The sequence below is a fragment of the Vigna unguiculata genome, chromosome 11 (genome assembly GCF_037176805.1).
Source record: "Vigna unguiculata cultivar grain cowpea cultivar isolate G323 ecotype 2 chromosome 11, ASM3717680v1, whole genome shotgun sequence".
Lineage (NCBI taxonomy): Eukaryota > Viridiplantae > Streptophyta > Magnoliopsida > Fabales > Fabaceae > Vigna > Vigna unguiculata.
Window position 1 is genome coordinate 44139301 of NC_140802.1, and position 27172 is coordinate 44166472.

At 32.6% G+C, this 27172-nt stretch overlaps 5 protein-coding genes and 3 non-coding genes across 10 annotated transcripts; all 8 read right to left on the reverse strand.

The window, feature by feature from the left end:
* Positions 1-365: 365 nt before the first annotated feature.
* Positions 366-4898, reverse strand: LOC114170540 (glucose-1-phosphate adenylyltransferase large subunit 1-like). Of its 3 annotated transcripts, none has more exons than XM_085669036.1 (15): positions 4672-4898; positions 3975-4338; positions 3770-3892; positions 3522-3692; positions 3170-3262; positions 2997-3080; positions 2656-2711; positions 2334-2427; positions 1955-2140; positions 1727-1807; positions 1445-1531; positions 1252-1356; positions 1047-1153; positions 844-904; positions 366-714 (listed from the first exon to the last, which is right to left on the reverse strand). In XM_085669036.1, the coding sequence occupies exons 2-15, from the start codon at positions 4209-4211 to the stop codon at positions 613-615; spliced, it is 1587 nt and encodes a 528-aa protein (XP_085525162.1). In that variant the 5' UTR covers positions 4212-4338; positions 4672-4898; the 3' UTR covers positions 366-612. The 3 variants fall into 3 exon arrangements, with proteins under 3 accessions (XP_085525162.1, XP_027911839.1, XP_027911840.1); XM_028056038.1 differs by having other exon boundaries at positions 4608-4898; XM_028056039.2 differs by lacking the exon at positions 4672-4898 and adding an exon at positions 4474-4544.
* A 4865-nt stretch (positions 4899-9763) lies between these two features.
* On the reverse strand, positions 9764-11973 carry LOC114169086 (uncharacterized). Its single transcript, XM_028054107.2, has one exon. The coding sequence runs from the start codon at positions 10720-10722 to the stop codon at positions 9835-9837; it is 888 nt and encodes a 295-aa protein (XP_027909908.1). The 5' UTR covers positions 10723-11973; the 3' UTR covers positions 9764-9834.
* Positions 11650-11952, reverse strand: LOC146881928 (signal recognition particle RNA). The gene has a single exon (XR_014986835.1).
* Positions 11974-14094: 2121 nt separating the features above from the next.
* LOC146881929 (signal recognition particle RNA) lies at positions 14095-14396 on the reverse strand. The gene has a single exon (XR_014986699.1).
* Positions 14397-15302: 906 nt separating this feature from the next.
* On the reverse strand, positions 15303-16324 carry LOC114170602 (uncharacterized). Its single transcript, XM_028056115.2, has one exon. It carries the CDS (start codon positions 16265-16267, stop codon positions 15422-15424), a length of 846 nt encoding a protein of 281 aa, XP_027911916.1. The 5' UTR covers positions 16268-16324; the 3' UTR covers positions 15303-15421.
* A 592-nt stretch (positions 16325-16916) lies between these two features.
* LOC146881930 (signal recognition particle RNA) lies at positions 16917-17213 on the reverse strand. The gene has a single exon (XR_014986851.1).
* An 830-nt stretch (positions 17214-18043) lies between these two features.
* On the reverse strand, positions 18044-19308 carry LOC114168149 (uncharacterized). The gene has a single exon (XM_028052884.2). It carries the CDS (start codon positions 19175-19177, stop codon positions 18272-18274), a length of 906 nt encoding a protein of 301 aa, XP_027908685.1. The 5' UTR covers positions 19178-19308; the 3' UTR covers positions 18044-18271.
* A 3354-nt stretch (positions 19309-22662) lies between these two features.
* LOC114168150 (small ribosomal subunit protein eS25) lies at positions 22663-24280 on the reverse strand. The gene is made up of 4 exons (XM_028052885.2): positions 24142-24280; positions 23967-24041; positions 23633-23767; positions 22663-23028 (listed from the first exon to the last, which is right to left on the reverse strand). The coding sequence occupies exons 1-4, from the start codon at positions 24142-24144 to the stop codon at positions 22915-22917; spliced, it is 327 nt and encodes a 108-aa protein (XP_027908686.1). The 5' UTR covers positions 24145-24280; the 3' UTR covers positions 22663-22914.
* Between the last annotated feature and the right edge of the window lie 2892 nt (positions 24281-27172).

A 27172-nucleotide genomic window follows, 5' to 3' on the forward strand; every position in this document is an offset into this window, starting at 1 on the left:
AAGACATAAAGCATCGGAAAGAAAAGATTGGAACATTTGTTTGCAGAATCTGAGAGGAATTTGGTCCATGATACAAAAAGCCATTCATACCCTATTGAGAATAAATGGCATCTGCATCTGTCTTTTTCGTACAATCTACGAATTGCATCCCTAAAATGTCTCCACGAACAAAAATAATGTAAGATAGAGCACGACGCCGCAGGCTAGCCAATGAATGAATCATACAAGAATCATAATCGTCTTTATGCAAGTATCCATTTTTTTTAAAATAACAAAAATTGCTAAGAATAATCAACATGCCATGTGAACTTTTTTATGCTGGCTATTTAATTACTCAACCATGGGCCATTCTGTTGCTCAACGTGGAAAGAAGAAAATGGTTCACATCCAGCTTTTCATTTATTTACTTTTATTTAACTTGATCTGATTTCACACATTGTTTGTTCATTCTATTTTTACATGCAACGGGAGAGACATCTTTCTATTTTGCATATATAACAAAAGGGGTTCTGATTTCTCAATTTCTGTCCCCAAAGAAGGCAAAAGTTCCTTGGAATGCTTCTTCGAGCGACTTCTTGCCATCAATCCATGAAAATAAGCACTTCCACCCGTTTATATGACAGTGCCATCTTCTATTGTTGCCTTCTCCAATATGACTGTGATTCCTGATCGAATGTAAAATCCATCTTCTGGTCTATCTGCTTCTTGAACTCCCTACAGACCAATAATTTGCATGTTAATAGGTAACATCATATCATTATACTAATGACTTCTTCTTCAAAATTATCCAAAACTAACAAAATTGGCTCAAATGTAAAACCAAGATAAGGCAATCATGCTTACATCTTTGTTTGTGATGATGACATCTTTCCCTATCTTTGCATTCTTGTCAATTATGCAGTTTCTTCAACAAGGACAACAGGTAATAAATATCAGATGACTAATTGGTACATGTTAAACCAAGTCTTTATCATTATAATGACACATTTGTAGTTAGTGTCAACTTCTAAAACCAACTTGTATTGTTCATCTTAGAGTGAGATTACCTAATTTTTGTATTCCTTCCAATCCCAATGGGAACCTTCCCCTCTGCCAGAAGAGAAGCAATTTCTGATTCAGTTTGGTAATAGTCAGCTCCCATCATTACAGTGTCCTGTAAAAGGTGGTTTTAGAATTTGAGATGGTATGAATCTTAAAACAGAAGGGCATAGCAATTAGAATACTTGGTTTAGAAATTGTGGTAGTTATTACCCGGAGCTCAACACCATAATCCAAACGTGAACGTTCCCCCACTATGGAATGTTGAACGATACATTCCCTAAGGAAACATCCATGGGAGATTATTGCATCCACAATCTACAGAGCAAATAAAGTATTACAAGTGACACATCTCATGAAACTACTAGAAAACTTATCAATTTGTGATCAGTGATCACAGTCATACCCGGCATTTGTCAATCTTTGTGGGTGGTAGGAATCTTGGAGAGGTGTAAATGGGTGTTTTGGGGTCATAAAATTTGAACATTGGATTCTGCAAGAGAGGAGCACAATACAGATATTAGTTTCAAGACATTGACAATTTGCTACATTCTATCATCTTCTTGAAGTCTGAGTTTCATTGTAATTAGGCTTTTGGATCTTGAGCCATTACTGATTATACTATGTTAATTTATTCTCCTCTGAATTAACAAACTTGACATGACAATAGTAAATATTTTGAACTCACCTCTTCAGTCAGAGCCAAGTTAGCATCGTAAAATGATTTTATTGTTCCAATGTCTTCCCAATAGTCATTGTATAAATACGCCTGAAAGAGGATAACAGACATTCAACTTTTGTATTGTTACCTCATTTAGCAGTGACCAGTTCCTTGCAAATGCAAGATATTCATCTTTCTAGTCTAGAATAGATCCAAACATTTGAAAGGAAATATGTTTAGTGCAGTTTCTCTTACCTGAACATTGTGTTCCCTCACAGCTGCAGGAATGATTTCAGATCCGAAGTCATTAGCTGTAGGGTACCTCCATTTCAAAAGTTTGAGTAAAACATCCGTCTTGAATACATAAACCCCCATTGATGCAATATATGGTGACTTTTTTGCCTCATTGGGTAACAACCCGAAAACAGAAGTATCTGCTTGCTGCATACAAGCAACATGAACACATGCTTAGAATGAGAAACGAGATAAAGATACACATTATTATGCTGTAACATATAACTTAATATGTTTTATACGTCACTGTGTGATTCTATATATATATATATATATATGTTCTGTCTGATAGTGACAAGGAACCTATTTTAGTGGATCAGTCATTGGCCTTGGGACTTACCATTGCTTTTAGATCAGGACCCTTGGGTTTTTCTGAAAAATGGATGATGCGACCTCTGGCATCTACCTTGACCAATCCATAATCTGATGCACGGCTGAGAAAAAGTGATGTAGGTAATGAGACTTGAATAATATTAGATTTGGTCGAATGTTGTGTTGAGGAAGTTAGTGTCTTTGCTCTCTTTCTATAGTGACTCTTCCTTTCCAATGGAAGAGAATATATTCTCCCAGTAGCACGGTGGTGTAGAAACAAAGAAACATGCCACTTCAAAAAGAAAAAAAAAATACAACAAAAAGAAGCACATGTAAAAGGTTAAACACACCTCTCACCTACAGCAGCACATGATACTGTAATATCTGCATTTCTGTCAACGTGACTCTGCATATTTATTACAAGATAGATAACCAGTGAATAAGAACTGTGAAAAAGAATGAAGAAACACTCCAGTGTCTAGGAAAAATTGTTAAAAGACTTGATGCAAGAACATAAGAAGAGTAGGAGAAAAGGAGAGAACTAAATTTTCTAAGAGAGTTAATTGCCATAATTCTGTGAACAATACTAAATATTCACAGCACACAATTAACAATGAGTTCCAAGAATTTGGGTCTAAGATAATTGCTTCGCTAATAATGGGTCTTAGTTAACAACAATTAACCTGCATACCTGCACAAGATCCATGTAATCCATTCGGTATAGATGATCTCCGGCCAAGATCAACACATTCTCAATGTTTGTGTTTTTGGCATCCTACAACGTTTTCAAACTATCACTATTCTATTCAACTTGAGAGGAAAAAAAACATGAGAGGTGCATGCAGTATATAAGAAAGATTATACCTCAAATACCCATGTAAATTGCCTCACAGCATCTGCGGTTCCTTGGAACCATTTCTTCCCAGCTTCTCCTGGAGTTTGAGTAGCCGCCAGAACCTATTAAGTATTTTTGAGTTGTTTTGTCATATTAAATTATAATGAACAAAAACAGTGACAGGTCAACAATCATTCTTGTGGCTTATACTTCTTTATCAGTCACAGCACATAAAACTGTATCTCCAATAAAAATATAATACAATTTTATGTCTTGTTTTGTTTCCCACAAACATATCTTACACAAAAAACCAACCAGAGAATAATGATGTATGAGTCATTTATGACCTCTAACAATCACCATCCTATTCTGGATACATACCTCCACACATCCATCGCCAAAGTTGATTCCATTTCCAAAATAGGTGCGTGAGATGTGACGGTTGAGCGATGCAGAGTTGAATTGGGTCAGTACAAATATCTTGTTGAGGCCACTGTTGATGCAGTTGCTCATTGGGATGTCTATAAGCCTGTAACATCCTCCAACAGGAACCTGCAGAAACAGACATGCTTTATCATCTCATCTCAACATGGAAGTGGAACTCCAAGAAAGTGATGATTTTTACTCACAGCAGGTGTAGCAGCTCGTTTGGTGAGAGGAAATAGTTGAATCCCAGGACCCCCTCCCAGAATGATGGAAACAACGTTTTTGGGGTCAGCCTTTCTTCTGAGAAACGCTGGCATTTGAAAAGTCTGAAATTGATATTCAAAATGAGATCATGAAAACTGGAAGTTAGAAAGTATAAAATGGATCCAACAGCAGAATTGAACTTACCACTGATTCTTTGGTAGTACTTGAAGTAAGAACAGCAGAAACAACACCAGGTTTTGCGTTCTTCACCCTCTCCTGGGTTCTCAAACTTAAGGCCAATTGGTTAGCGATCCAAGGACTGTAATTAAGGCTCCCTTTGAGTCTCTCACCTAAAAAACCACCATCTTGACGAAAAATATTGTCTTTTCTCGAGTTTACGAAATGGGTATTGGCTTTCAAGGTCACACGAGCAGACACCATTGTGATTGCCTCAATTCTGAGAAAAACCTGAATTTCAGATACCCCAGATGGTAATGATGTGCAACAGTTCAATTCCTTGCAAAAAGACAACCTCCAAATCTCAAAAGCTTGTACTTTGAAGTTCCAACTGTAAGCAAACCAAGTGAAGTATACATTACATTATAATAGTACAGCACAAAGCTGGAGTCACAGTTGATTCTGTCAGAAACTTAAAGTGACACTAAAATAAGAGCAATGAATGGAAAGAAAAGAAAAATCTTACTTTACAACAGTAGGAATATGAAAAGAAAAACCAAGGAAGATGAAGAAAGAAAAACTCAACACGCCCAGTTACTTGGAAAGGAATTAAAGCAAACAGTTAGAGTATGAACTATGAAGAACAAGAATTGAACTAACTTGTGTTGTGTTTATGATGCAAATGGGAATTCAGATTACTGATCAGAGGGAGGATTTATATTACTGGAAGAAAAGGCAATGAAGGTGGATGAGTTGATAGTGAATGTGATCAAGTGGTGTGAAAGGTTGTGTGGTTGCCTTTATTGGCTTGTGAGCCTGAGTTTTCACGAGAAAGATGGGAAAAATCTCACGCTTTGGTATAAATCAGTTTTCAAAAACTATAACAGAGCATGTGAAGTATAATTAAATAATGTTGGTTTGCTTCTATGATCTGAAGAAGATCATGTCTAGCTCAAGTTTCTAGGCTCCTCTTATAGAGGGAAAAGTCATTAGGAAACAAACAAATGTCAATTTCAGACACTAGCCGTTCGTGAAATCAGAGGAAAGTTTTGATAAGTATTGAGAAAGAAATACGTAAAATTAAAGCTAATTTCCACGGTTGTTATTTGACGACATGTTACAACATTTCTTTTTGTTGATTATGAGCATGATTTAACTTATCTTCCTAAACATGATTATTGTTGAACTTGATTGAGTTTGATAGGGTAGTTTTCATGCTCGCCATTGGTAACTAGCGGTTTCCCTTCCAAGAATACAACAGGTTCAATCAAGATTTTCATCACTTTGCTCTTAATCACTCTTTCAAATTCAACTTCTTTAATTTTATTTTCAGTTTTTTTTTTTTCCTTTTGACAGTTTTAGAGAAAGTGATTCTCTAGTCAAATCCAAAATTTGATGAAATTTGTAAATTTTCAATGTCAATAGTTCCATAATTTCAGCTGTACATTTGTCCCGTACACATTCGTCTTCATAATTAGAAAATGATTTTTTTCTGAACAAATTCAGATTACCTCCTCAAAATTTCTTTGAATAATGACAACCTAATAAATCAGCATCCTCGTGATGAAACTGAAATAAGATTAGTAAAATTATGATGAACACGTAAAGTAAATTGTTATAACATTTTTTCTTATCATTAATATTAATATTGTTTGAGATTTTGAGCACACATAATAGTAATATTTTAAATATATTTTTTATTTTCATATTTAAAATGGTATTACCATAATTTGAATTCCCAACTAGCAGCTATTAATTATTTAAACTTAAAATTATTTAGCTGAGTTATAAACTCTATCACTTAGCTAACTATAGTTGGCGATTATAATATGAGTGTTATTACCAACTTTGACCTAAATAATTTCTTCTTTTTTCAATCCCAAAAATGGTACGTAAAATGGTTGATTGAGTGGGACCCATTTAAGGTACAAGTTACAAGTAGGTTATTCCAAGGTGGGCCATAGAAGTCTCCTCCAGATTTTAGATATAGAGTCCAGCACCAGCATTCACGGTTCTCAATTTCTCAATGTGGGCCCATTTGGGCCAAACTCATTTTTTTGGTGTTTGTGGATCTCGTGCACTCTCCAGCTTAACCCTTCCCAATGTTTCCACGCACCAATCACGTGCCAAGTAACTAAACCAATTATTATTATAATTATTATAAGTATATTATTTTTATTTTATCATTACTTTTTTAATATTATTTAATATAATTTTTTTCAAATTTATTTTGTAAGGTTTTGAAAAACGTCTTCTACGTTAGTACGTTCGACCACAAAAATTCCCTAAAATATACAATTTTAGGCTTAATTTTTTTATGGAGATCATAAATATCTCAAGAAGAACAAGAAGAATAATTTCTTTTGTCTTAAGTTTCTTTGGGTGATTCTCGATGAATTTTCAGGATAAGATCAAACTTTATATTTTATTTATAATATCAGAAATTTCTTGTTTTTAATATCAATTTGGATGTGCATGAGATTTTTTTTTTAAATGTGTTTTTTAATGGTGAATATAGATCATGACAAAATGAATATTGCATTTTAGCAATTCGTTTACTTCGATTTTTAGAGAAAAATCTCACTTTACAGTAAAAAAAAAAAGAAATATCATTTTAGTAAAATATAAAAATAACGTGGTTAGTTTGATTAGGGTTTGTATTCAATATCCTGTCGGATCTTTGAATCACTTATTCATATTTTATTGTATTTAACCTTCTAATTTTTTTTATTTAGTAAATAATTACCTTAACTTTTTTTCTTCTTAATCGATCCTTGGACTATATCATGTACAATAAATACACACTTGATGTTTTAAATTTATTGTAATCGATCAATAAATTTTATCATATAGCACCATAAATTTCTCTAATATATTTTAGGTAAATTATTTACACTAAATGTCAAATTATTATTATTTTTTTGTTAAAAAATTTATTTGTAAAAATCAATAACTTTTAAGGATTAAATAGAATAAAATTAAAAATATAGTTGTCAATTAAAAAGAATTAAGAAGGACTTGGAAAACTTAAAATTCAATGTGACTCTTGTAAAGAAAATATAAATTAATATAAATTAAGACAAAATTAAAGTTAAAGAGTATAAAGTAAAGTTTACGAGATTAAATATTATTTTTCTATAACTTTGAAATTTGTGTTTAATTTGATAACTAATAAATAAACTAATTCATTACATTATTCAACAATCACTTAAATCTTAAAAAAAATATAACTATAATCAATAGGACAAACAAAATATCACACATGGTTATGATTATTTATATAACTGAAACTATTTATAAATTGAATCCTAATCAGATAAATAGAAATAATTTTATACGAAATAAAGAAGGAAAAAATATAAATATATCCATTTACACAAATAAGTTTATTTTAGTTCAAAATTTAAAATCAAATAAGTATTGAGCATATAACCGATATAACAAAATAAATGGTTTTTTCGTATCAATTGAATCCATTTAAAGTTTTAAAATTCAATTCCAGTTTGAAAGTAAATGACGTTGAATCTCATATTCCAAAAACTCTTATATGTGTCATGTAATGTAACATAATGTTGACAAAAGAATGAAGGGCGCAAAACAATTTGATTTATATTGCAAGGAGAATTACTCAAAAAAAATATTGTTTTTAGGGTTCAAAACAAACAAATCATAATGAAGGGTTGAAAGATGGACGATTCACGTTGAAGGGTATATTAAAAAGCAGATAAGGATTACACTCACTCCCGAGAGAGATTGATGGAGAATTGCAACTTGTGTTTCTGTATTTCGACCAATAACAAATCACTACCGAGTGAACAATAACGTTTTGCAAGAAACAAGCAATCACAACATCTTAGTACTTTTTAGGCTTCCAGATAAAGTTTCATTAATTAGAGAGAACAAATATTCATAAGATCTGAATTTAATTATATAAAATATTGACATCATTCTCTATCTAAAATCTTAAAATAATATATTTATAGATTTTTATTTTTTATATAATTTTTTACTTTCTCATTTTTGTCCAATATAAAATTTAAATTCACTTAAATTTCTAACAATATTTTCTTATTATTTGATAATAATGAAACTTTTTATGATACATTTGTTAGAAATAGTTTAAAAGTGAGTCGAAATCTTGTATCTAATAAAACCGACAAAATTAAACACTTTATACAAAAAATTTATAACTCAATTATCTTAAAATTTTAAGTTAAAAATATAATATATATATATATATATATATATATATATATATATATATAAAAGATCAATATCATATATAAAGAAACATAACTATAAATATAATCTATATTGACAAATATATAACTCAACAATATTCTTCCGTCAATTTTATTTATGATAATTCATCTATGATAAATTTGGAAGAAAGAGATTTACCTTTTCTGAATTCAGACAATTTTGTATGTACCAACAAAAACAACTAATTTTTTAACGTGTTTTGTTTGATTTTATAAATTGTTGGGTTTCATTTGGCTCTTCACATAGATCGGACACGTGTCCCACATCCCACAAATATAATGAAGACCATTTATTTATCCAGTGTTTTGTAATGTCCACTAAGATTAAGATCAAGTGTCCCAAAATATGGGGCCATTGGATATTTATTGACTTCTATTTTCTCCTTCCTCCATTTCTGCATTTTTACTAAAAAATAAATAAAATTAACTAAAATTATTTTGATTTTGATGAAGTATTATTATTTTCAATCTGTTCTTAAATTAGTTATCTCTTTTCGAATCAGAGGAGGTATTTCATAAACTAATTGCATCTTTTTCTTTTTTCTTTTTTTTTTATACACATTCATTATATAACACATTTAACATGGTTTCTAACACTTGGCAAATTAGAGGGTGGGTGTGTAAATAGAAGAAAACAAGTTACAAAGTGACAAAATTCACGTGCCATGTTTGCTAATGTTATGCTTTTAATCATAATCAGTGGATAAGTAGATCTCTAATCACATTAATTTTATGTTCAAAGAACTGACTCAAATTACATTACCTATCTCCATTTTCTTTTTCATCCTCCAATCAAATTGTGAATGTGTATTTATTATTTTATTTCCTAATTAATTTTATCTAATGTTCTTTGTTACAATCTTTTATCTTTCCATTTCTAAAACAATTTTTTACTTCATTTATCTGTCTGTTTAAAAATAACTATTTTTCAATTGTCCAACAGAAATATAAGAAATATCAAATTAGACATAGAAAGTAATTTTAATATGATAAAATATAAACTGTTTTTTTATTAATCTCCTAAATTGATTACTGGCAGATAAAAATCTAGATATATATATACTCAATTATATAAGTCATTTCTTCTAAAATATCCCTATTATGAGAGATATAAGTCTTGATTAAATTATTAGAGAATTTAAGTCTGAATGAACAAGTACATATAAAATATTATAATAATTTTCAACACAAAACTTTAAAATATCAATTTTATGGATCTTTCTATTTATATATTATATATTTTGTTTTATTTATTTTTATCAAATATAGGAATCTTAATTCATCTTGAATTTCTTAAATAGTTTAATTTGATGGCAATTTCTGAATCTACTTTCAGTTGTGGACCATCTTGGTTTTAGGAGATTCTTCTTCTATTTTTATTGATTATCGATGTGGGACTTTCTAGTAATCGACGTTGGACTTTCGTGAATATACCCACTTGAACAATAGTTACTTAATGTTACATTTACTTCCATTTTTGTGTAATATCAGTGAATTGTTGGCAAGTGGTGTTAAAAGTGTTCAATTCCTTGAATGGTGTCAAAACCAAAATCTGAGTAAAATGTTTCAATTTATCTCTCTGTATATATATACATTACAAAATTTGGATGCCCCAATAATCATAACTAGTGATTGAGGGTGTTAAGAAGGGAAACTCTGGTCTTTATCAAACGCCTAAACAGAAATTCAAAACCTTCTTCAAGATCTTGAACAACCGACTCCACTTTCTCCAACTGGTTTTGCAGTCTACTCATGTTTTCAGATTTACCAGTCTGAGAAAACATGCAGGATTGCAATGCTGCATCAAGCTGGGCAAATTCACGTTCATCTTCCAACCTAGAGCACCCTACTTTCTTCGTCTGCATTATCTTAGAAACCAAAATCCAGCTACTTGACTTCGATTGTGCACTCCCTGAGATCAAATGAAGCAGTGTCTGAAATGCTGATAGAGTTACCATTTCAACGTTCTCCATTAAACTAACCAAAGCCACTGTTTGATTATCTTTGTTTGCAGGTGCCATGCTGCATTTTCTTGTGGCACCCTTCAAATTTGCCAAGGCTTTTGAGATGGCCCTTTTGACCACTTTTCTTGAAGTCAAGAACTTTTTAATCTCTGATCTGAGTTCCACTTCACCCCCTTTTCTCCTTCTCATAATCGATTGAAGTTCTCTGATGCACTCTTTTGTGTGTAGCAGAGAGTCTTTGGCGGTTGTGCACACATCTAAGAGCCTTAAGGATCCATTCAGAAGCTCTTCCACCCAGTTTTCTTCACTCTCACGGTGAAGTGCTTCTTGAGTTAGGGGAAGCTGGAACAGTTTTTCTACACATTCATGTAGATCTTGCAACAATCCTAGCTTGTGGCTAAGTGTTGAAGAGGAAGAAGAGGTTTCATTGGAAGCCTTTAACCTCTCCAAGTGCTCATTGCATTGTAGAATAAGTGGGTGTGGTCTAGAGGGTAAACTGTTTGAACGAGCATGGAAATGGGATTTTGAGTTCAATTGTGAGGTAGCCATTTTTTTTTCTCAGAGAAGGCTAGAAATTCAGTTTTTTGATCTACCTTCTTGTTAATGCCATCTTCTGAATATATATAACAGGGTGTTGTGTTGAGGACACAAGGAATCTCATCTTAAACTAATATGAATAAGTGCTAACAAATCAAGATTTGGATCTAAACATGATCACATAATTGTTAGGAAAGTGTCTCCCACATGGAAACTCTCCAACTAACACTTTGCTGCATTTTTCTCTCTCACTTCAATGATTGAAGTTTTTTCAATTGGAATCATTTGCCAGAAAAAACTTGCATTCAATGAAGTAATTGATCTGCACGTGTGGACTATTTGATGTCTTAAACAGTGGGTGCAGTACTGCTGAGCATGTCTCTCATGCAGAAACAAGAACTGCATCTCATTGGTTTAATACAAAACTGTCTAATGGTTAGGAACGTGAGGTTTTTGCTTCGAGCTACCATCTAAATTAAAAATTTGAATCAGAAAAATACAAGATGTAGGTAAAATTGAGCATGTAGATTCAACTTCATTCCGGTGTCATGTGCTCAAGATGTATATAATGCATGGAGTCTCACATCTTAAGCAAAGATCAATGAGTGCTAACGAATCAAGATTTGAATAAAAACATAACCTTATTAATGTTAGTGCAATGTCTCCCACAGGGAATCTCCTGACACCTCGTTTCTCTTAATTAATATGGTATCATGCAACACACGATTCGCAGCAACTACTCTGAAGATTAGTTTTTTAAAAAATGTTTTTCATTGTGTCACCCCTCGTGTCCATGTGTATAATTGAATAATAAACAATAGACTATAACATCTATGGGAAACTCTGTTTCTGATCAACAGCTATTTGGAGATCATGAATGCAGCGTGATTGTTTCTCATCTAAGAAGCTAAGCTTGTTAACGGTGGTGGAAAAATGAAAAAAGGTGGCAGTTCAAGAGCTGGGCTCACCAAGCTTAGTGACATAGAGGTGCGGCAGCCTGTGGTCCCTCCACTGTCAAGAACCGGAGGTAGTCGCTGCTCTGTGAAGCCAGCCTAACGCAGTGCCCTCCTGTCTAGGAACCAGGAAACCAATGCCTTCGCAAAGATCCCATGGCTCAACTCTCAACTTGGAGTGGGCAAGCAAGCACAATGCAACCCACTAGGTCAGCTCAGCAAGCTAAAGCCTTGTCCAGTCACCCTGATGCCCTCACTTGAGTCACAAGCTGGCATTACCCAGCTCGGCGAACTGACATGTCTGTCAGAGCATATATAAAGACTACTTTGTCTAATATTCTGAACGATGTGGGACTTGAAGATTGCAGTGTTAACTACCTGGAGTCTTGAGTTGGAAACTGAGGCTTGTTCCTCCCTGTCTATTTTCTCCATGTTAGGGTATGGTACATAATACAATATAACCTTGCAACCTAAAAGGTTTCGTTGAGTCCATGTTAAAGTGATGAGAAAAACAAAGTGCCACCATTTAAAAGTGTTGAATCCACTTTAATAACCTCACAGAAAAATTCAATTTTGATATATCCGTAATTCTTTATGGATCCCCAAAAGACTGAAAAATTGTTTTTTGCACTTTCATCATTTATTCTTACACCCCATAAGTGTTATTATAAAGATAAAAATAAAACCCTTTTATTAAAATATGACAAGGATAATGGACGGTGCCTCTTTGGATAATGAGTGACAAAAACCTACAAACTCATCTCGTTAGAGAGATTATATTGAAATTTCTAACGTGGGTGGTTCTATTGTAAAGGATGCACCTTCACATGATGTAATACTCCACAAAGTAGAGCTACCGGATGTACTTTACTTGTTTAATATGTATTTATTTGTGTAAAGAAAATTAATTTGTATTTGTTTAACAAATATAATACTAAATATCTTCAAATATATCGTTAAACATACATGGTGTTTATTAAAATTTAATCTACATATAGATACATATGTAAGAACAAATTGTTTATACTTTTACGACAAAATAAAGAGAAGTCTTACTTTAAAATACATCACAAAACAAGTTAAACTACATCAGTTACAAATTTAACAAAATCAATAATTATATAAAAAGTCAAACAAGACAATCTCATTATTATATATTAGATTTTTATTTTTTTTCTCTGAAAAAAAAAAGTAAGGACGAGCATTTCTCTTGCCTCTAAAATTTCATTATAACATATCAAAATTACGACATAAATATTCAAATGAATTTTCAATCGAATAAAAAACTTATTCAAAATTTAGATTGTCATAAATCATAACTAATCATGCAAAAAGAAGAAGAAAAAGTTGATCACAAATAGAAAATCATGTATATTTTGAAAATTTTGAGTTCAAGATCTCACACTTATCATTATTAATCTTTTAATAACTATATATATATTTTCAGTGTTTTGCTTGTACATTTAAATCCTTCATCTATTAATTGACTTAAAACATTATACAAGGTTGTTTTCAAAAGAAATAATGCAAATAAAAAAATTAAAACTAAAACAAAAACTAGAAAAGCAATCATAATTCCCACATACATACTTTATAAGTAAAACAACAGACTTGTTTTATTTTATAACTTTTATTTTAATCTAGGTTTTCATACTAAGGAATCCATTTATGAACTTAGAATTTCATAACTGAGATCAGAATATATAGGAGCTGGATTGATACTCTTACCTTTCATGAGTCAGAGTAAAAATATTAAGTCTCACTGTTCTTTTCACTTGAAACAACTCTTCTGGTCTGTATATTTAATGATTAAAGCATGGAAAATGTGACTATTTCAACATGCTAAAGCTAATCAGTGACACGGTTTGTTGCAACAAGAGATAGATGTTGGAGTAACAATAGATAGATGTTTCAATATATTATAAACAAAATTTAATCACATTCATGTACAGTTGTGACACTCATGGAGGAAAATTGAGTGCGCGAAAATCATGTGTATACAATGATTAGTGGTTGAAGATGTTGAGAAGGGAAACTCTGTTTGTGATTACACATTATGGGAGACAAAAGGAATCATTTTTTTCCTGAAATGTCACCTAATGAGTATGCAATTCTATCATCTTGATTTGGATATTAGCATCATCACTGTTATGTTGCAATGCATCCAACTCATCCCACAAATTTGTATTTATGAGTTGGGAATGACATGGCAGATTGCAAAATGGCATATCTTGATGATATAATAGTTGATGCATGCATTTGCAATGGGAGCTTTGTGTGGAGCTGTTTCCTAACATAATTGACTTTAAAGTCTATGATTGTCTGCCTAGAACAGGTCAGGTTAAGGACAAGAGGAATCTTCATCAACTGTGATATTGGTGGCGATTCTTATGCAGTGTTTAAAATAGAGACCGAGAAAATAAAAGAAAAAAAAGGTGATAGTTCAAGAGCTGGGCTCACCAAGCTTAATGACCTAGAGGTGCGGCAGCCTGTAGTCCCTCCACTGTCGGGAGCCGGAGGTGGTCGCTGCTCTGTGAAGCCAGCCTAACGCGGTGCCCTCCTGTCTAGGAACCAAGAAACCAATGCTTTCGCAAAGATTCCATGGCTCAACTCTCAACTTGGAGTGGGCAAGCCAGCACAATGCAACCACTAGGTCAGCTCAGCAAGCTAAAGCCTTGTCCAGTCACCCTGATGCCCCCACTTGGGTCATAAGCTGACATTACCCAGCTCGGCGAACTGACATGTCTGTCAGATCATATATAAAGACTAGTTCATCTAATATTCTGAACGATGTGGAACTTCAGATGGCAATGTTAAGAACAAGGAGTCTTGAGTTGGAAACTGAGGCTTGTTCCTCCATTTCTGTTTTCTCCATGTTATGATACGATACATCGTAATACATTATCTTGTAACCTAAAAGGTTTCGTTGATTCCATTTTAAAGTGATGAGAAAAACATAAAAGTGCCATTTAAAACTGTTGATTCCACTTTGATATCCTCACCAGAAAAATTCAATTTTGATATATCCATAATTCTTTATGGATCTCCAATTCTGATTCACCAGGCCCAAAAGACAGAAAAATTGTTTTCTGCACCTTCATAATTTCTTCTTACACCCCATAAGTGTTATAAGGATAACAATAAAACCCTTTTATTAAAATATAAAGATAACCTATTTTTTCTATATACCTCCTCAATTCGTAATAGAGTGAACAATTTGTGACAGTGTCGTCTCCACCTAAGCAAAACTATATTGTTTTCTATTTTCCTTAGAAAATAAAACATGAAAACATGTGCTTTAAACATCAACCTAATGGCAGTTGTATGACCACCAGCTAATATATGCCTTCAGCACATGATTTGCATAAGTTTAAAATTGTTTATGTTGCTTCTCCTACTTTAATTTTGCTTTTCCCAGAAAGAAGAAATAAAACTTGATTAAAAATTGTGATTAGCACCATGCTATCGGTATATGTAACATCTTTAGGTGGACTAATAAAATGAATAAGAGTATACTTTTCTTCTTTTTTCACTCTGGGACTGAAAAAAGTATGTTTACTGTTTTACTGGTGAACATTTGAGGTATGATGTTGAGAGTAAAGAACTGAACAAAAGAGATAGATGCTGGAGTAACAACAGTTTGATCCTTAAATAATATGTATTCAGTAAAATTATAAACAGATTATATCACATTCATGTACAGTTTGTGACACTCATGGGGGAAAATTGAGTGCACAAAAATCATATAGATGCTATGATTAGTGGTTGAAGATGTTGAGAAGGGAAACCCTGTTTCTAATTAATTTTCTTGAGAGGTGATCAACTCCTATCTCCAGATCTTGGATGCACAGCTCCAAATTTTCCACATGACTTTGAAAATTCTCAACAGATGAAGGTTTGTGACTGATGAGACACTGCAAAGCTGCATCCACCTTTTCAAATTCATTTATGGTTGATTCTTGAGAGTCACAAATAACTCTCTTGGGTTGCACCAACTTGGAGATTGCTGACCATCTGCTATGTTCTTTTGGAGCAGAGATAAAAAGTAACACACTTTCTAATGAGCTCATGGTGATTGCTTCTGCTTCATTTAAGAAACTGAGCATAGGTGAAGTGTTGTTGTCCTTGTGCTTCAAATTTTTCAGGGCCTTTTGGATTTGCTTCTTGATCTTCTTCCTCACAGATAAGTATTTCACACTTTCAACCGCGAATCCGGTTTCATTGCCTTTCTTTCTTCTGATGACTGACATTAAGTCGCACATGCTTTCCTTTGATTGCTGAAGACAATCTTTAGCTTCACCACAGATATCTAAGAGCCTAAGAGACCCTTCTAGTAGGAAATCCACCCATTTTTCATTGCACTCCCGTGCTAAAACTTGCTGTTCAGTTGGCAATTGAAGCAACTTATCAGTGTAATCTTGCAAATCCAGCATCTCGTTGAGTTTGTGGCTCACTGAAGATGATGACAATGAAGAAGTGGCTTCAGAACCACTCAATCTTCTCAAATGATCCTCAAATTGTGATGCAAAAGGGTGAGCTGCAGAGGGCAAGCTGTTGCTGCGAAGATGTAGAGAGTTTTGTGTTTTCTTTTCAATCACTGCCATTTTTTCTTCTCAGAGAGTTTGTTTGCTGCTTGTTGTGGTAGGCATTTGTATTATATATAGCAAATGAAGAAACAGAATAAGGGAGACAAAAGGATTTTTTTTTTCCTCCAATGTCACCTAATGAGTATGCAATTATATCATCTTGATTTGGATCTCAGCATCTTAACCATTACGCATCATGGTTCCAACTCATCCCTCAATTGTTTACTTGTGAGTTGGGAATCACATGGATTCTTGAAAAGTGGCATATCTTGAGAATAAACTAGTTCATGCTGTGTGATGCATGCATTGTAATTTGAGCTTCTGTCTAACATAATTGATTTTGAGTCTATGAAATTGTCTACCTACAACAGGACAGATTCACGACAAGAGAAAACTTCATCTTTCTGATATACTAATAAATATATTGGCTACTTCTTGGTGGCAATGTTAATCAATCTTCTTCTGCTTCCGTTTTGTATGTTGTAAGCTACATGTTAATTGACACGTGAACAACAATTAGTGGAGGTTAGTGGTAATTTCTTCTGCTTCTTAATGCATTTTCTTATGATCTTGTTACCAGAAAATTAAATGCAAGGACAGCTCAGAAATCATGTACTCGCTTTGTTGCCATTTTCATCAAATTGCAAAAACTATGCAGAAAGAGTACTGAGGAAATAAACAACATATGAAACAATAAAAAAATGGTATATAGAAAGATTATATCATCCAACAATTAGAAAAAAAAAGGTGATAGTGTCGCTGCTCTGTGAAGCCAGCCTCACGCGGTGCCCTCTAGTCTAAGAGACACGAGACCAATGCCTTCGCAAAGATCCCATGGCTCAACTCTAAACTTGGAGTGGGCAAGCCAGCAATGCATCCTTCAGACCAGCTTAGCAAGCTAAAGCCTTGTCCCATCACCTCAATGCCCCCACTCAGGTCACAAGCTGACGTTACCCAGCTCGGCGAGCAGACATGTTTGTCAGACGATTTATAAAGACTTGTTTTTCTAATATTCTAAAAGATGTGGGACTTGCATATAGCAATTTGAAGTGCATAGAGTTTTCTTGAGTTGGAAACCGAGGCTTGTTCCTCCAATACATTATAACCTTGTAACCCAAAAGGTTTCATTGAGTCATTTTAAAGTTATGAGAAAAACATAAAAGCGCCATTTAAAAGTGTTGATTCCACTTTGATTTACCATTACGCACTCAATTTTTTACTTGTGACATGGGAATCACATGGATTCTTGCAAAGTGGCATATCTTGAGAATACACTAGTTCATGCTGTGTGATGCATGCATTGTAATGTGAGCTTCTGTCTGGAGGAAGAAAAAAGCTGTTTCCTAACATAATTGATTTTCAGTCTATGAAATTGTCTAACTACAACAGGACAGATTCACGACAGGAGAAAACTTCATCTTCTGATATAGTCATATATTGGCTACTTCTTGGTGGCAATGTTTATTCCCCACCTCAATACCTGTTAATTAATTTTCTTCTGCTTCCGTTTTTTATGTTGTAAGTTACATGTTTAATTGACACGTGAACAACAATAAGTGGAGGTTAGTGGCAATTTCTTCTGCGTCAATACATTAATATTTTTTTGCATAATATTCTTGTTTTCCAAGTGGAAGTTATTAGTTATTTCTTAATGCATTTTCTTATAAAGCATTTTGAGAAATTTTAACAGTTAGCACTTTGTTGAAGGGATTGTTATTAGCAAAATCAATGATACAATGTCATATAACAATGGCAATAACAGTAGAAAAGATGCAGGGAAAATTAAAAATACACTTGCTGATAACCATATACACTTCACAGGCTAGATTTACAGCCATAACGGAAAAGCTTTCCAATTTGATAGGGAAAATGCATCAAATTGCAAAAGCTATGCAGAAAGAGTTACTGAGGAAATAAACAACATATGAAACAAAAACAAAAAATGGTATAAAAAGATTATCATCTAAATTAGGAGCCAATTTCATTGACATAATCACAAAACATTGGCACGGATTTGTACAGCTAGTGGTTGAGGATGTTGAGAAGAGAAACTCTGATTTTAATACAACGTTTAAAAAGAGTTTCAAGTCCTTCCACGAAGTCTTGAATGACTGACTCTAAATCTTGTAAATGGTTCTGCAAACTATTGATGTTGTCAGACTTTCTTGTCATGTGAAACACAAACGACTGCAATGCAGCATCCACATTGGAGAATTCATTCTGATCTGATTCTTGTGTAGAAGTGACCTTTTTGTTGTGCATGAGTTTGGAAACCAAAGACCATTTACTTGGTTTGGCTTGTGCTGATCCAGAGATGAAGTTCATCAGTGACTCCAATATGGAAAGAGTGATTACTTCTACATCTTTGAACAAGTTAGCCAAGGTTGTGGTTCGGTGATCCTTGTTGCTCGGAGAAAATTTTGCTTTCTTCACAGTTGCCTGCAAATTCTCCAACGCTTTGAGGATCACCTTCTTTACTACCTTCCTAGAAGCCAAGAATTTCCTGACCTCAGCTGCCACTTCCATTTCACCTCCTCTTTTTCTTCTCATAATCGATTGAAGTTCTCGTGCACATTCTTTTGTGTGAAGCAAAGCGTCCTTTGCAGCAGCACATACATCTAGGAGCCTTAAAGATCCATCCAAAAGCTCTTCTACCCACTTCTCTTGACGCTCTTGGACTAGGACTTCTTGAGAATAAGGCAGCAGAACCAGCTTTTCAATACAATCGTGCAAAGTCTGCAGACCAGTTAGTTTTTGTCTGAACAATGATGATGAAGAGGAAGTTGCATCTGAAGCTGAAGCTGAAGCCTCTAAACTTCCCAAGTGTTGATTGCATTGTAGAATAAGAGGGTGTGGTTTACAAGGCAAGCTCTTTGAGCGAGATTGGTGATGAGAATGAGATTTTGGGCTAAAAGGGGTGGCTGGCATTTTCTCAAACAAGAGAAAGGCTTTGAGATTGACTCTATACAATTGAGTCTTTGGATATACCTTCCTTCCACTGAGATTATCTCAATATATATTGCGAGTTCAGGAGACAGAAGGAATCAAATATTAACAAAAATCCATAGGGGCTAACTGATTCAGATTCAGATTTATCGAAGATCTCAGTAATGTTAATGCAGTGTCTCTTGCATAGGAACACTACAACTCATGACTTGCTTTTTTTTTCACAGCACACGCTTGTAGTAATCCATATTGGTGTTATCAATGCATCAAACTCACGAGTGGCATTGTCTAATGGCTATTCCTTTCTTCATTGCAAGAAATGCAGGTATAATATTATCTTTTGCAAATAGAATAACCTTAAATACAAATCATCAGTTGCATGAGTGGAATCGTATGAATCACTTGCCGTTATAAATGAACTGTTGCACTGAACAGCAACTGCTCGGAACACGGGAAACTGATAATAAAGAATCATAATAATATAAGTAACTGACAAATGACAACTTTGGCTTTTCCCTCATTACAGGAAGACAAAAATCACGTTCTGCATTGAATTTCAGCGCTTGAAAGAAAGAAACATGTGCAGACACTTAATTTTGACTATTGTTTACTCTTCAACCTATTTGCAGTAGTAACCTTGACAGCGAACAATATATGGATTCAATTTCAAACTGGTTTTGAATCCCATGTGGGTTTAATAATTGATATGGAGGGGTTCCTGATTAAGTTATTATTATATTAGCTGCTCTGTGAATCTTTTCATCATTTCTCCGTAGATTTTTATTGCTTAGGTGAGGAATAAATCTTCATTTGGAGATTGGAATGGAAACAAGGTGATTGAACATCCACAAATACTGGGTTTGAAATGGGTTATGCAGTTTATAATGGCATTAAAGAAAAATATTATTCTGGAGGGCTTCTCTTCATTCCTTTGAACCTTGCTCTAAATTCATTCTTCACTTTCTTCTGTCCATTCAATCAAGCAAGCAAAATTCACACATGGACAAAGAATTTGCGAAGAAAGAAAGAAAGAAAGAAAGCAAGAGAAGAAAGAAAATTCTCTACATATAAATAAAGAAAGAAAGGTTGTAATTTGATTATCTGATTATTGTATTTAGTAAAAGAACAAGTTTTAATTACATCTGTGTACAACAGTAGGTCAAAAATTGAATTTGGGTGTTCGCATACAACACTTAGATTGTTTTTTCTCCAACTAGTGGCTGAAGAAGACATTGAGAAGGGATACTCTTGTTTTAATGAGTTTCCTTGAAAAGTGTTCAACGACTACTTCCAGATGATGACAGAGAAGTGCTGGTGACTTCAGAGACTTTCATTCTCTGCAAGTGATCCTGGAATTGTGATAAAAGTGGGTGAGGTGAAGATGGAAAACTGTTGCACCGAATGTGCAGAAACTTCTTTGCGCTTGTTTCCATTTACTCTTGTTAGATGATATGCATAACTTGTTCTGAAGTCTGAGTCTCAGTGTTTTCCATCAGCTCCATATATAGCAAATGAATTGAGGGAGACAAGTAGAATATTTGTGTTCCTATATGTCACCAAAGGAGCTAGCAACTATATTATCTTGATTTGAATCTCAGATCTATGATGATTATATAGTTTTCTCTTTGTTTCCTACTCACTTCACTCCTGAATATTTTTACTTGAGCATCACATGGTTGTTTGAAAATGGTATCTTTTGCAGGTTGCTGAAAAAAAATTCTAAATTTTCGGAGTATGCATTGTAATGGAAGTTTTTGTCTGGAAACAAACCTGTCTGTTGAACTAAAGATCAACAAACCTGTCTGTTGATGTCAAAATATATTTATTTTCAGCACTAAAGGTCCAAATTAAATGTTCATATTTATGCATTTGGAAGATCAATTTCAGCATTTATTCTCAACTTGCCTGCTGACAAAAATGAGTCAAGGTTGAAAAAAATCTTTTTCTATTTTCAATCATCAGATGTCAATGGTTAGCCATAGATGGCCATGTTCATGCATTATTTTCATTTTTAACGAATATTTAAGTACACGTTCATATAACAATAAACATTGTGAATCAAGAAGAAAAGTTGATCAAATAATTGAGTGCTCAAATTCAGTGAATGGCATCTGCTGTAGATATTATATCTCCTCCATCATTTTACAGGTTGAAGTCATAAAATCTCAAGCTGTGAACTACACGAGTGCAGGCTATTGGAGTGAGCATTATTATAAATCAGATTTTTTGTCTGCGGGAGGAAAACAATTATATTGTGAATAGCAGTTAGGTTTGAGACATGAAAGAAATTGTTTGAGGGGTATCTCTTAATTTCCAGACATCTATGGTTGGTCATGTCTTGATTATAATGTTGATGCAGTGTTCCCAATGTCATAATTGATTTGTTGATGTTTATGTGCATGCATGCATATATGTAGCTAAGAATGAAATAGCAACCATACCCATATGCACATTTTATTATTCCTATCATATTCATAGTGGTCTGGTTCATGTGAATGTGGAATCAATAGAATTTACCATTTAAGTTTCTGAGCACTAATTAATTACTAAACATTTAACCTCTCGCTTTCTCTATAAAGAAACAGTTACCGTATTTATAAAAGAAAAATAGTACCGAATAGTGTCAAATGGAAGTAATAAAAAAATTTGTATCAAAGTACCATTGTACATTACAAAATTAAATCCCCCAGATGAGTTCCAGACGGTAATAGTGTATTATAAATTTTAATTTACTGTTTGCCCATTATGTACAAAGATAGCACAAGAAATAGGGTTAATTGCATTCAGCAAGTGAAATTTTGAGTCCATGGCATATAATTGAGGCAATAATAAATTTTAATCATTCTTCAACAACCTGATCAGCTTCCACATTGATCCAAAAGACCATGTGGGTTGAACACTTAAACCAAGTCTACAACGTGGTTGGAGAGTATATATATACACATATGAACATTGGAAATTAGACCATACTTAACACGTTTTAGCGTAACTTACCACCTTAATTCTTGTCGAGTTTGATTCTAAAAGACATTTTCCAATATATATCACGTACATTAATATTTTTAAAATAAACGTGAATATCATATCCATGTATCAAACCTCATATCTTTTATACCCTATACATTTACCAAGGCAACAAGTAGAATTTCCTACTTTAAACTTAGTTTACAAAAAGTGCAATGATTCGAAACATTTGTAACATTTTCCATCGTTTTCCCCTGAAACATTAACATTACTTAAAATATCTTTAACGTAAATATACACAATAAAAACATAACAAATTTGAATGGGCACGACATACATTAGTCCTGGTACACTAATCAAAGATCACATATTGGTTGAAAATTCCACATCACATGCGAAAAATGTATATAAAGTTCTACGATTTGGTTTTAACAGTTAAAACACTATTCAAAATGTAATTAGCTTAACTGAAGTAGTCTGCCAAACGAGAACACATTACTAAATATCCGGAACAGACATTTTCCAATTGGTTTTGATTTCAAAAAGAATCTCCGGCACATTAACAAATCAAGTAAACAAAACAAAAACAGCCAGAATATTTTAAAAGATCAAACATGGAAGGAAACCAAAAATACAACCTCAGCCTGATTCAACAATCTAGAACTGAGAAGCTAGTATGAGATGCATCTTAAACTTCAAAAGAACATACTTCACTATTTCTACGATTACTCCATAACCTAAGAACAATCTCACAATTAGGTGTTTGTTGCCCTGGTGTAAATTTGCTGACTTGCATGGGCAGACACCATCCTGATTGAACCTCTAGCCATCAGTTCTCTGATAGCCTTCCTTGCAAGTGATCCATTTATCTGTAAAGTGCATGAAAAACGATTATATATTATTCAATGTACGATTGACTTATTAATTCATGACAGTCATTGAGCAAATACAATTGTAGGTATAAGTGCGAATTACAAAAAGGTTACCACTCATAACTTAATAGTCAAAAGTAGGGCATTGCAGTGACATTATCAACTGAAATTGTTAGATTGACGAATTTAGGAGAAAAATTGCGAAGTTGATAACAATTATTGAACAATAAAAATAGTTAAGAATTTCATAACAAAAAGGTCAGTGGATAACAGTCATGGATGTGAGAGAATATCGCCTCTTAATTTTCTCAAAGGCAATTTAGTTAGTTACCACGTGCAGTTTACAAGTTCTTTTCAAGATGATGGACAAAAAACAACTATTCATACATAGAAAACAAAACCAGAAATGCTTTGTCTTGAGTAATGGGTAATCATAACACTAACCAAATAAAACTCAAAATCGAACAGATAAAATAATGCAGAAACCCTACATCGACTCACGCATCAATAACACTAACCGATACAACCTCTCCAAGAAATTAACGTATCTACAAAACAACTAACGAAATTACATTGACAGAACAAGAGAAGAAAAACATACCCTCAAACGATCAGAGAGAATGGAAGGAGTGATGAGCTTGTATTTGGGTGCTTCTGAGAGGAGTTTGTCATAGGTGCCCTGGTCGAACAGCACCATGTTATTCACCTTCTCCTTTTGCTTTCCCTTGCTCCACTTCTGTTGAACACAAGTTCCACCAAAACATCACATCTTACATCACTTGCATTGCATTAATCACACAAATCAATAACGCAAAAAAAAAATAACACAGTTCGGGAAGATGATGAAATAAAGGTAACCGCGTTGACCCAGGAATACCAAATGGAACAGGCAACAACTATATTAAGAAAGAATGAAACTTTGACGAGAAACGAACCTTCTTCTTCTGCTTGCCACCGCCAGATTTGGCGGGCTTGGAGGAAGGTGGAGGAGCCTTATCCTTCTTTGGTGCCTGCAAGAAATAACCCACAAAGTCAATCACAATTCACATGAATTTGGATAAGAAGGAATAACATTTTCAAAAGAGATTTTGCAGAGAGAGAAAAACTCACCATGACAATAGCTGCAACTTGTTGGAAGTAACAGAGAAGGGTTTCGCTCTTTCTTTCAGGCAGAGGCGGAAGCACATACCACTAGAAACCCTAGACATTTTATAAGAGACACATGCTGTCTAATTTATCCCGGGCTTGCGGCCCAACAGGCCCAACTCTAAACCCAATAATCTGTTTTTTTGGTATATAGATTGAATATTTGACTTGTCACTAAGACAACTTGATTAATTATCAGACGCTACTGGTTTGATATATAATAATGAATAAATTACATTTTTTCCTTTTTTCTTTATAATTTGTCAAAGTTTTTTGCTTAGAAAAAATTCTACCACTTCTTATATATTGAGTTGACTATATTTAATTATTTAAAAAGCTTGCATAATGAATTTCCGGTTGTTGTATACTGTATATTGTACACTATGTAGAAGTTTGTATACTGTATATTGGCTGAAAAATCAGTGTATTAAAATATCATGTTATAAATAATTTTTAATAACTAAAATATATTTTATAACCTTCGTCAAAGTACCTGAAGAGAGAAAATGAAAAAGTAAAATTATATGTATATAGTTTAAAAATGGAGTTTGACAATATTTAAAAAATAAATAAATAAATTTTAAATATTTATTTAAAATCAATTTCAAATATATAAAAAATGTAAATGTTATTTATTAAAATAAATAAACTAAACTTGATGGGTTTTTTTTAAAACTAGTATGTGCATACGGGTCGTTTTCTTTTTTCTTTTTTAATTGTGTTGAGTGAAAAAAAAAAGCATTATTATTTATTAAAATATAGTGGAAACATAAATATATATCAGTTTTAGCAATAAGGAAGTGTAGAATTTGTTATATCAAGTAAATTGTTATTATACTAATAATTTTTCTATAAAGTATATAACAATAATAAAGAAATCATATAATTATTATTTAAATCCATATTTGTTGATTTAAATTTAAAAAATATATGTAAGGATTGGTTTATATGGTAAAATATATGTATTATTAATTTTGCATTAAAGTCTGACACTATTAAGTTTTATTGAGATGTGTGTATATGTTATATATATATCCACTTAGGTTTAAATTTTCGGTTGATTTCCGTTTTAATTCATAGATCTTTATTAGATCATTATATTTTTAAGTTGTCTCAAGTCATATTGTTTAAAATATGTTGTAATTTGATTGTTTTTAATTTGATTGTTTTTAGTACGTTCTGTTATATCAATATTAACATATTAAAGATATTAATTGATGTGTTATGTATTAGCACATCATTTTTTTATTTTTAAATTTTTTATTTTATCTTTTTAAAGTATAAAAAAAATGTTATGTGTCAAATTAGAATCATATCACGTGACAGAGGTCATGCGACATAAGAATGACAGTGTCACATGTCAATGTTAATATGAAAAATCTCAATATCTTTTTAAATTGAGACATTTTTATCCCTAAAAAATAGAGAATAAATATAACTTTTAATATTTTTATTATAATTGATATTTCTAAGTATATTTAGATTTATATTTTACATTTAACATTTTTTAAATTTTGTTCTAAATATTTATATATCAATAATTAATAATTTATGTAGAATTGCTAAAAGTTGGTTTAAAAATAACAATCTTATAAATAATTTCTAAACAATTGTTAATGTTAGTTTAAAAATAATAATCTTATAAATTCAAATGTAAAATTTTAATTATAACAATTTATAACATTTTTAGTTGTTATAAAGTTATTATAAAATAAAACCCAAATTTGACAAGTAATAAATTTCCAAATTACAAAATGTCAATAATGGTGACCTATTCCAAACCTCTATTGTATCCTAAGTTTAACTAAAACCATGTTCGCTTATGCGGATGTTCTATAATAAGGAGTGAATTTGCGAGTTTTTTCGTGTTCACTTGTAACGATTTGAGTTGATGCAGGAGAGAAGATTTGCAGGATGAGATGAATTTGCAATCTTCGCATGGAAGATGAGATATGAGGATGAAAGTTGTATATTTACTATATTGTCCCTACTGCAACATTATTACTAGTTTATACTACTTATTACATAAATGGTAATATGGTAATCTATCTTTCATCTTTATTAAAACATTTTTTCTAATCTATCACATAAATCAAATAACTCGCAAACTTTACTTCTAAATTCACTCATAATCACCTATAAATCCCTTAAAAACACAACACGCAATTCACTCTCATATCTACTCAAATCCATCCACTTTCTCTCTTTCAAATCCATCCACTCATGAACAGGCCCTAAGGTGACCTTTCAAATATTCATTATAAGATATTTGTTTTTTTTTATTTTTGTGATTTGTGGTTTGACTATCAATTTTGCGTTTTATGTAAAATGGTTGTTGTTTTTGTTGGATCGGTTTTAAGTTTCATAAACCCCAATTGAAAAGACTTATTATTTACCTTTGAAATGATTTGTACCTTATAGTGTTTATTTGAGTGGTCATAAAACACATAATCATATTTGTGCGAATAATTGTTTTTTTTAAGGGAATTGGTATATGTACATTGCTCTTATTCCTATTGTTCTGTTTGTCATGATGGATTCATAAGTGTGTTTGGAAAACCTAGTTGGTACCTATTTAGGTTTATGTTTGATTTTTTGAAAGCGTTCTGCGATTGTTGATGATGTTAGGTTTGTATATTACAAAAAATTATCCTTTTTGAAGGAGGATCCTCCATTGAATGAAGAAATTATATGTTATATAAGAAGAACTATTTCACATATTCAAAAGACAATGTTCTCAATATAAAGTTTGAGGAATTTTTCATTCCGATGAGAATGTTCCATTCGAACTTGCCAAATTTTATAATTTGGATAATTTGTATTACATGTTTATTGTTAAATGGTGTATTTCCATATAAAAATATTTACATTAGCATGAGATGAAATTGAATATTCTGTGTTAAAAAATAATGTAGTACACCTTAAATCTTTGGTGTCGTCAATTTTTTTTCATCATTTAAAATTAAGTTATGTCTTTCAAAGACTAAAATTTGCG

Bases quoted from the DNA above. Each gene is read 5' to 3' on its own strand.
- LOC114170540 (XM_085669036.1), bottom strand. From the start codon at position 4,211: ATGGTGTCTGCTCGTGTGACCTTGAAAGCCAATACCCATTTCGTAAAC. The intron at 1,154-1,251 runs GTAATAACTACC...CACCTTTTACAG, and splicing joins ATTATGGTGTTGAGCTCCGG to GACACTGTAATGATGGGAGC. The intron at 905-1,046 runs GTAATCTCACTC...TCCTTGTTGAAG, and splicing joins GGAAGGAATACAAAAATTAG to AAACTGCATAATTGACAAGA.
- LOC114169086 (XM_028054107.2), bottom strand. From the start codon at position 10,722: ATGGCTACCTCACAATTGAACTCAAAATCCCATTTCCATGCTCGTTCA.
- LOC114168149 (XM_028052884.2), bottom strand. From the start codon at position 19,177: ATGCCAGCCACCCCTTTTAGCCCAAAATCTCATTCTCATCACCAATCT.
- LOC114168150 (XM_028052885.2), bottom strand. The intron at 23,768-23,966 runs GTTCGTTTCTCG...TGTGTTCAACAG, and splicing joins GTGGCAAGCAGAAGAAGAAG to AAGTGGAGCAAGGGAAAGCA. The intron at 23,029-23,632 runs GTATGTTTTTCT...TGCACTTTACAG, and splicing joins TTCTCTCTGATCGTTTGAGG to ATAAATGGATCACTTGCAAG.
- LOC114170602 (XM_028056115.2), bottom strand. From the start codon at position 16,267: ATGGCAGTGATTGAAAAGAAAACACAAAACTCTCTACATCTTCGCAGC.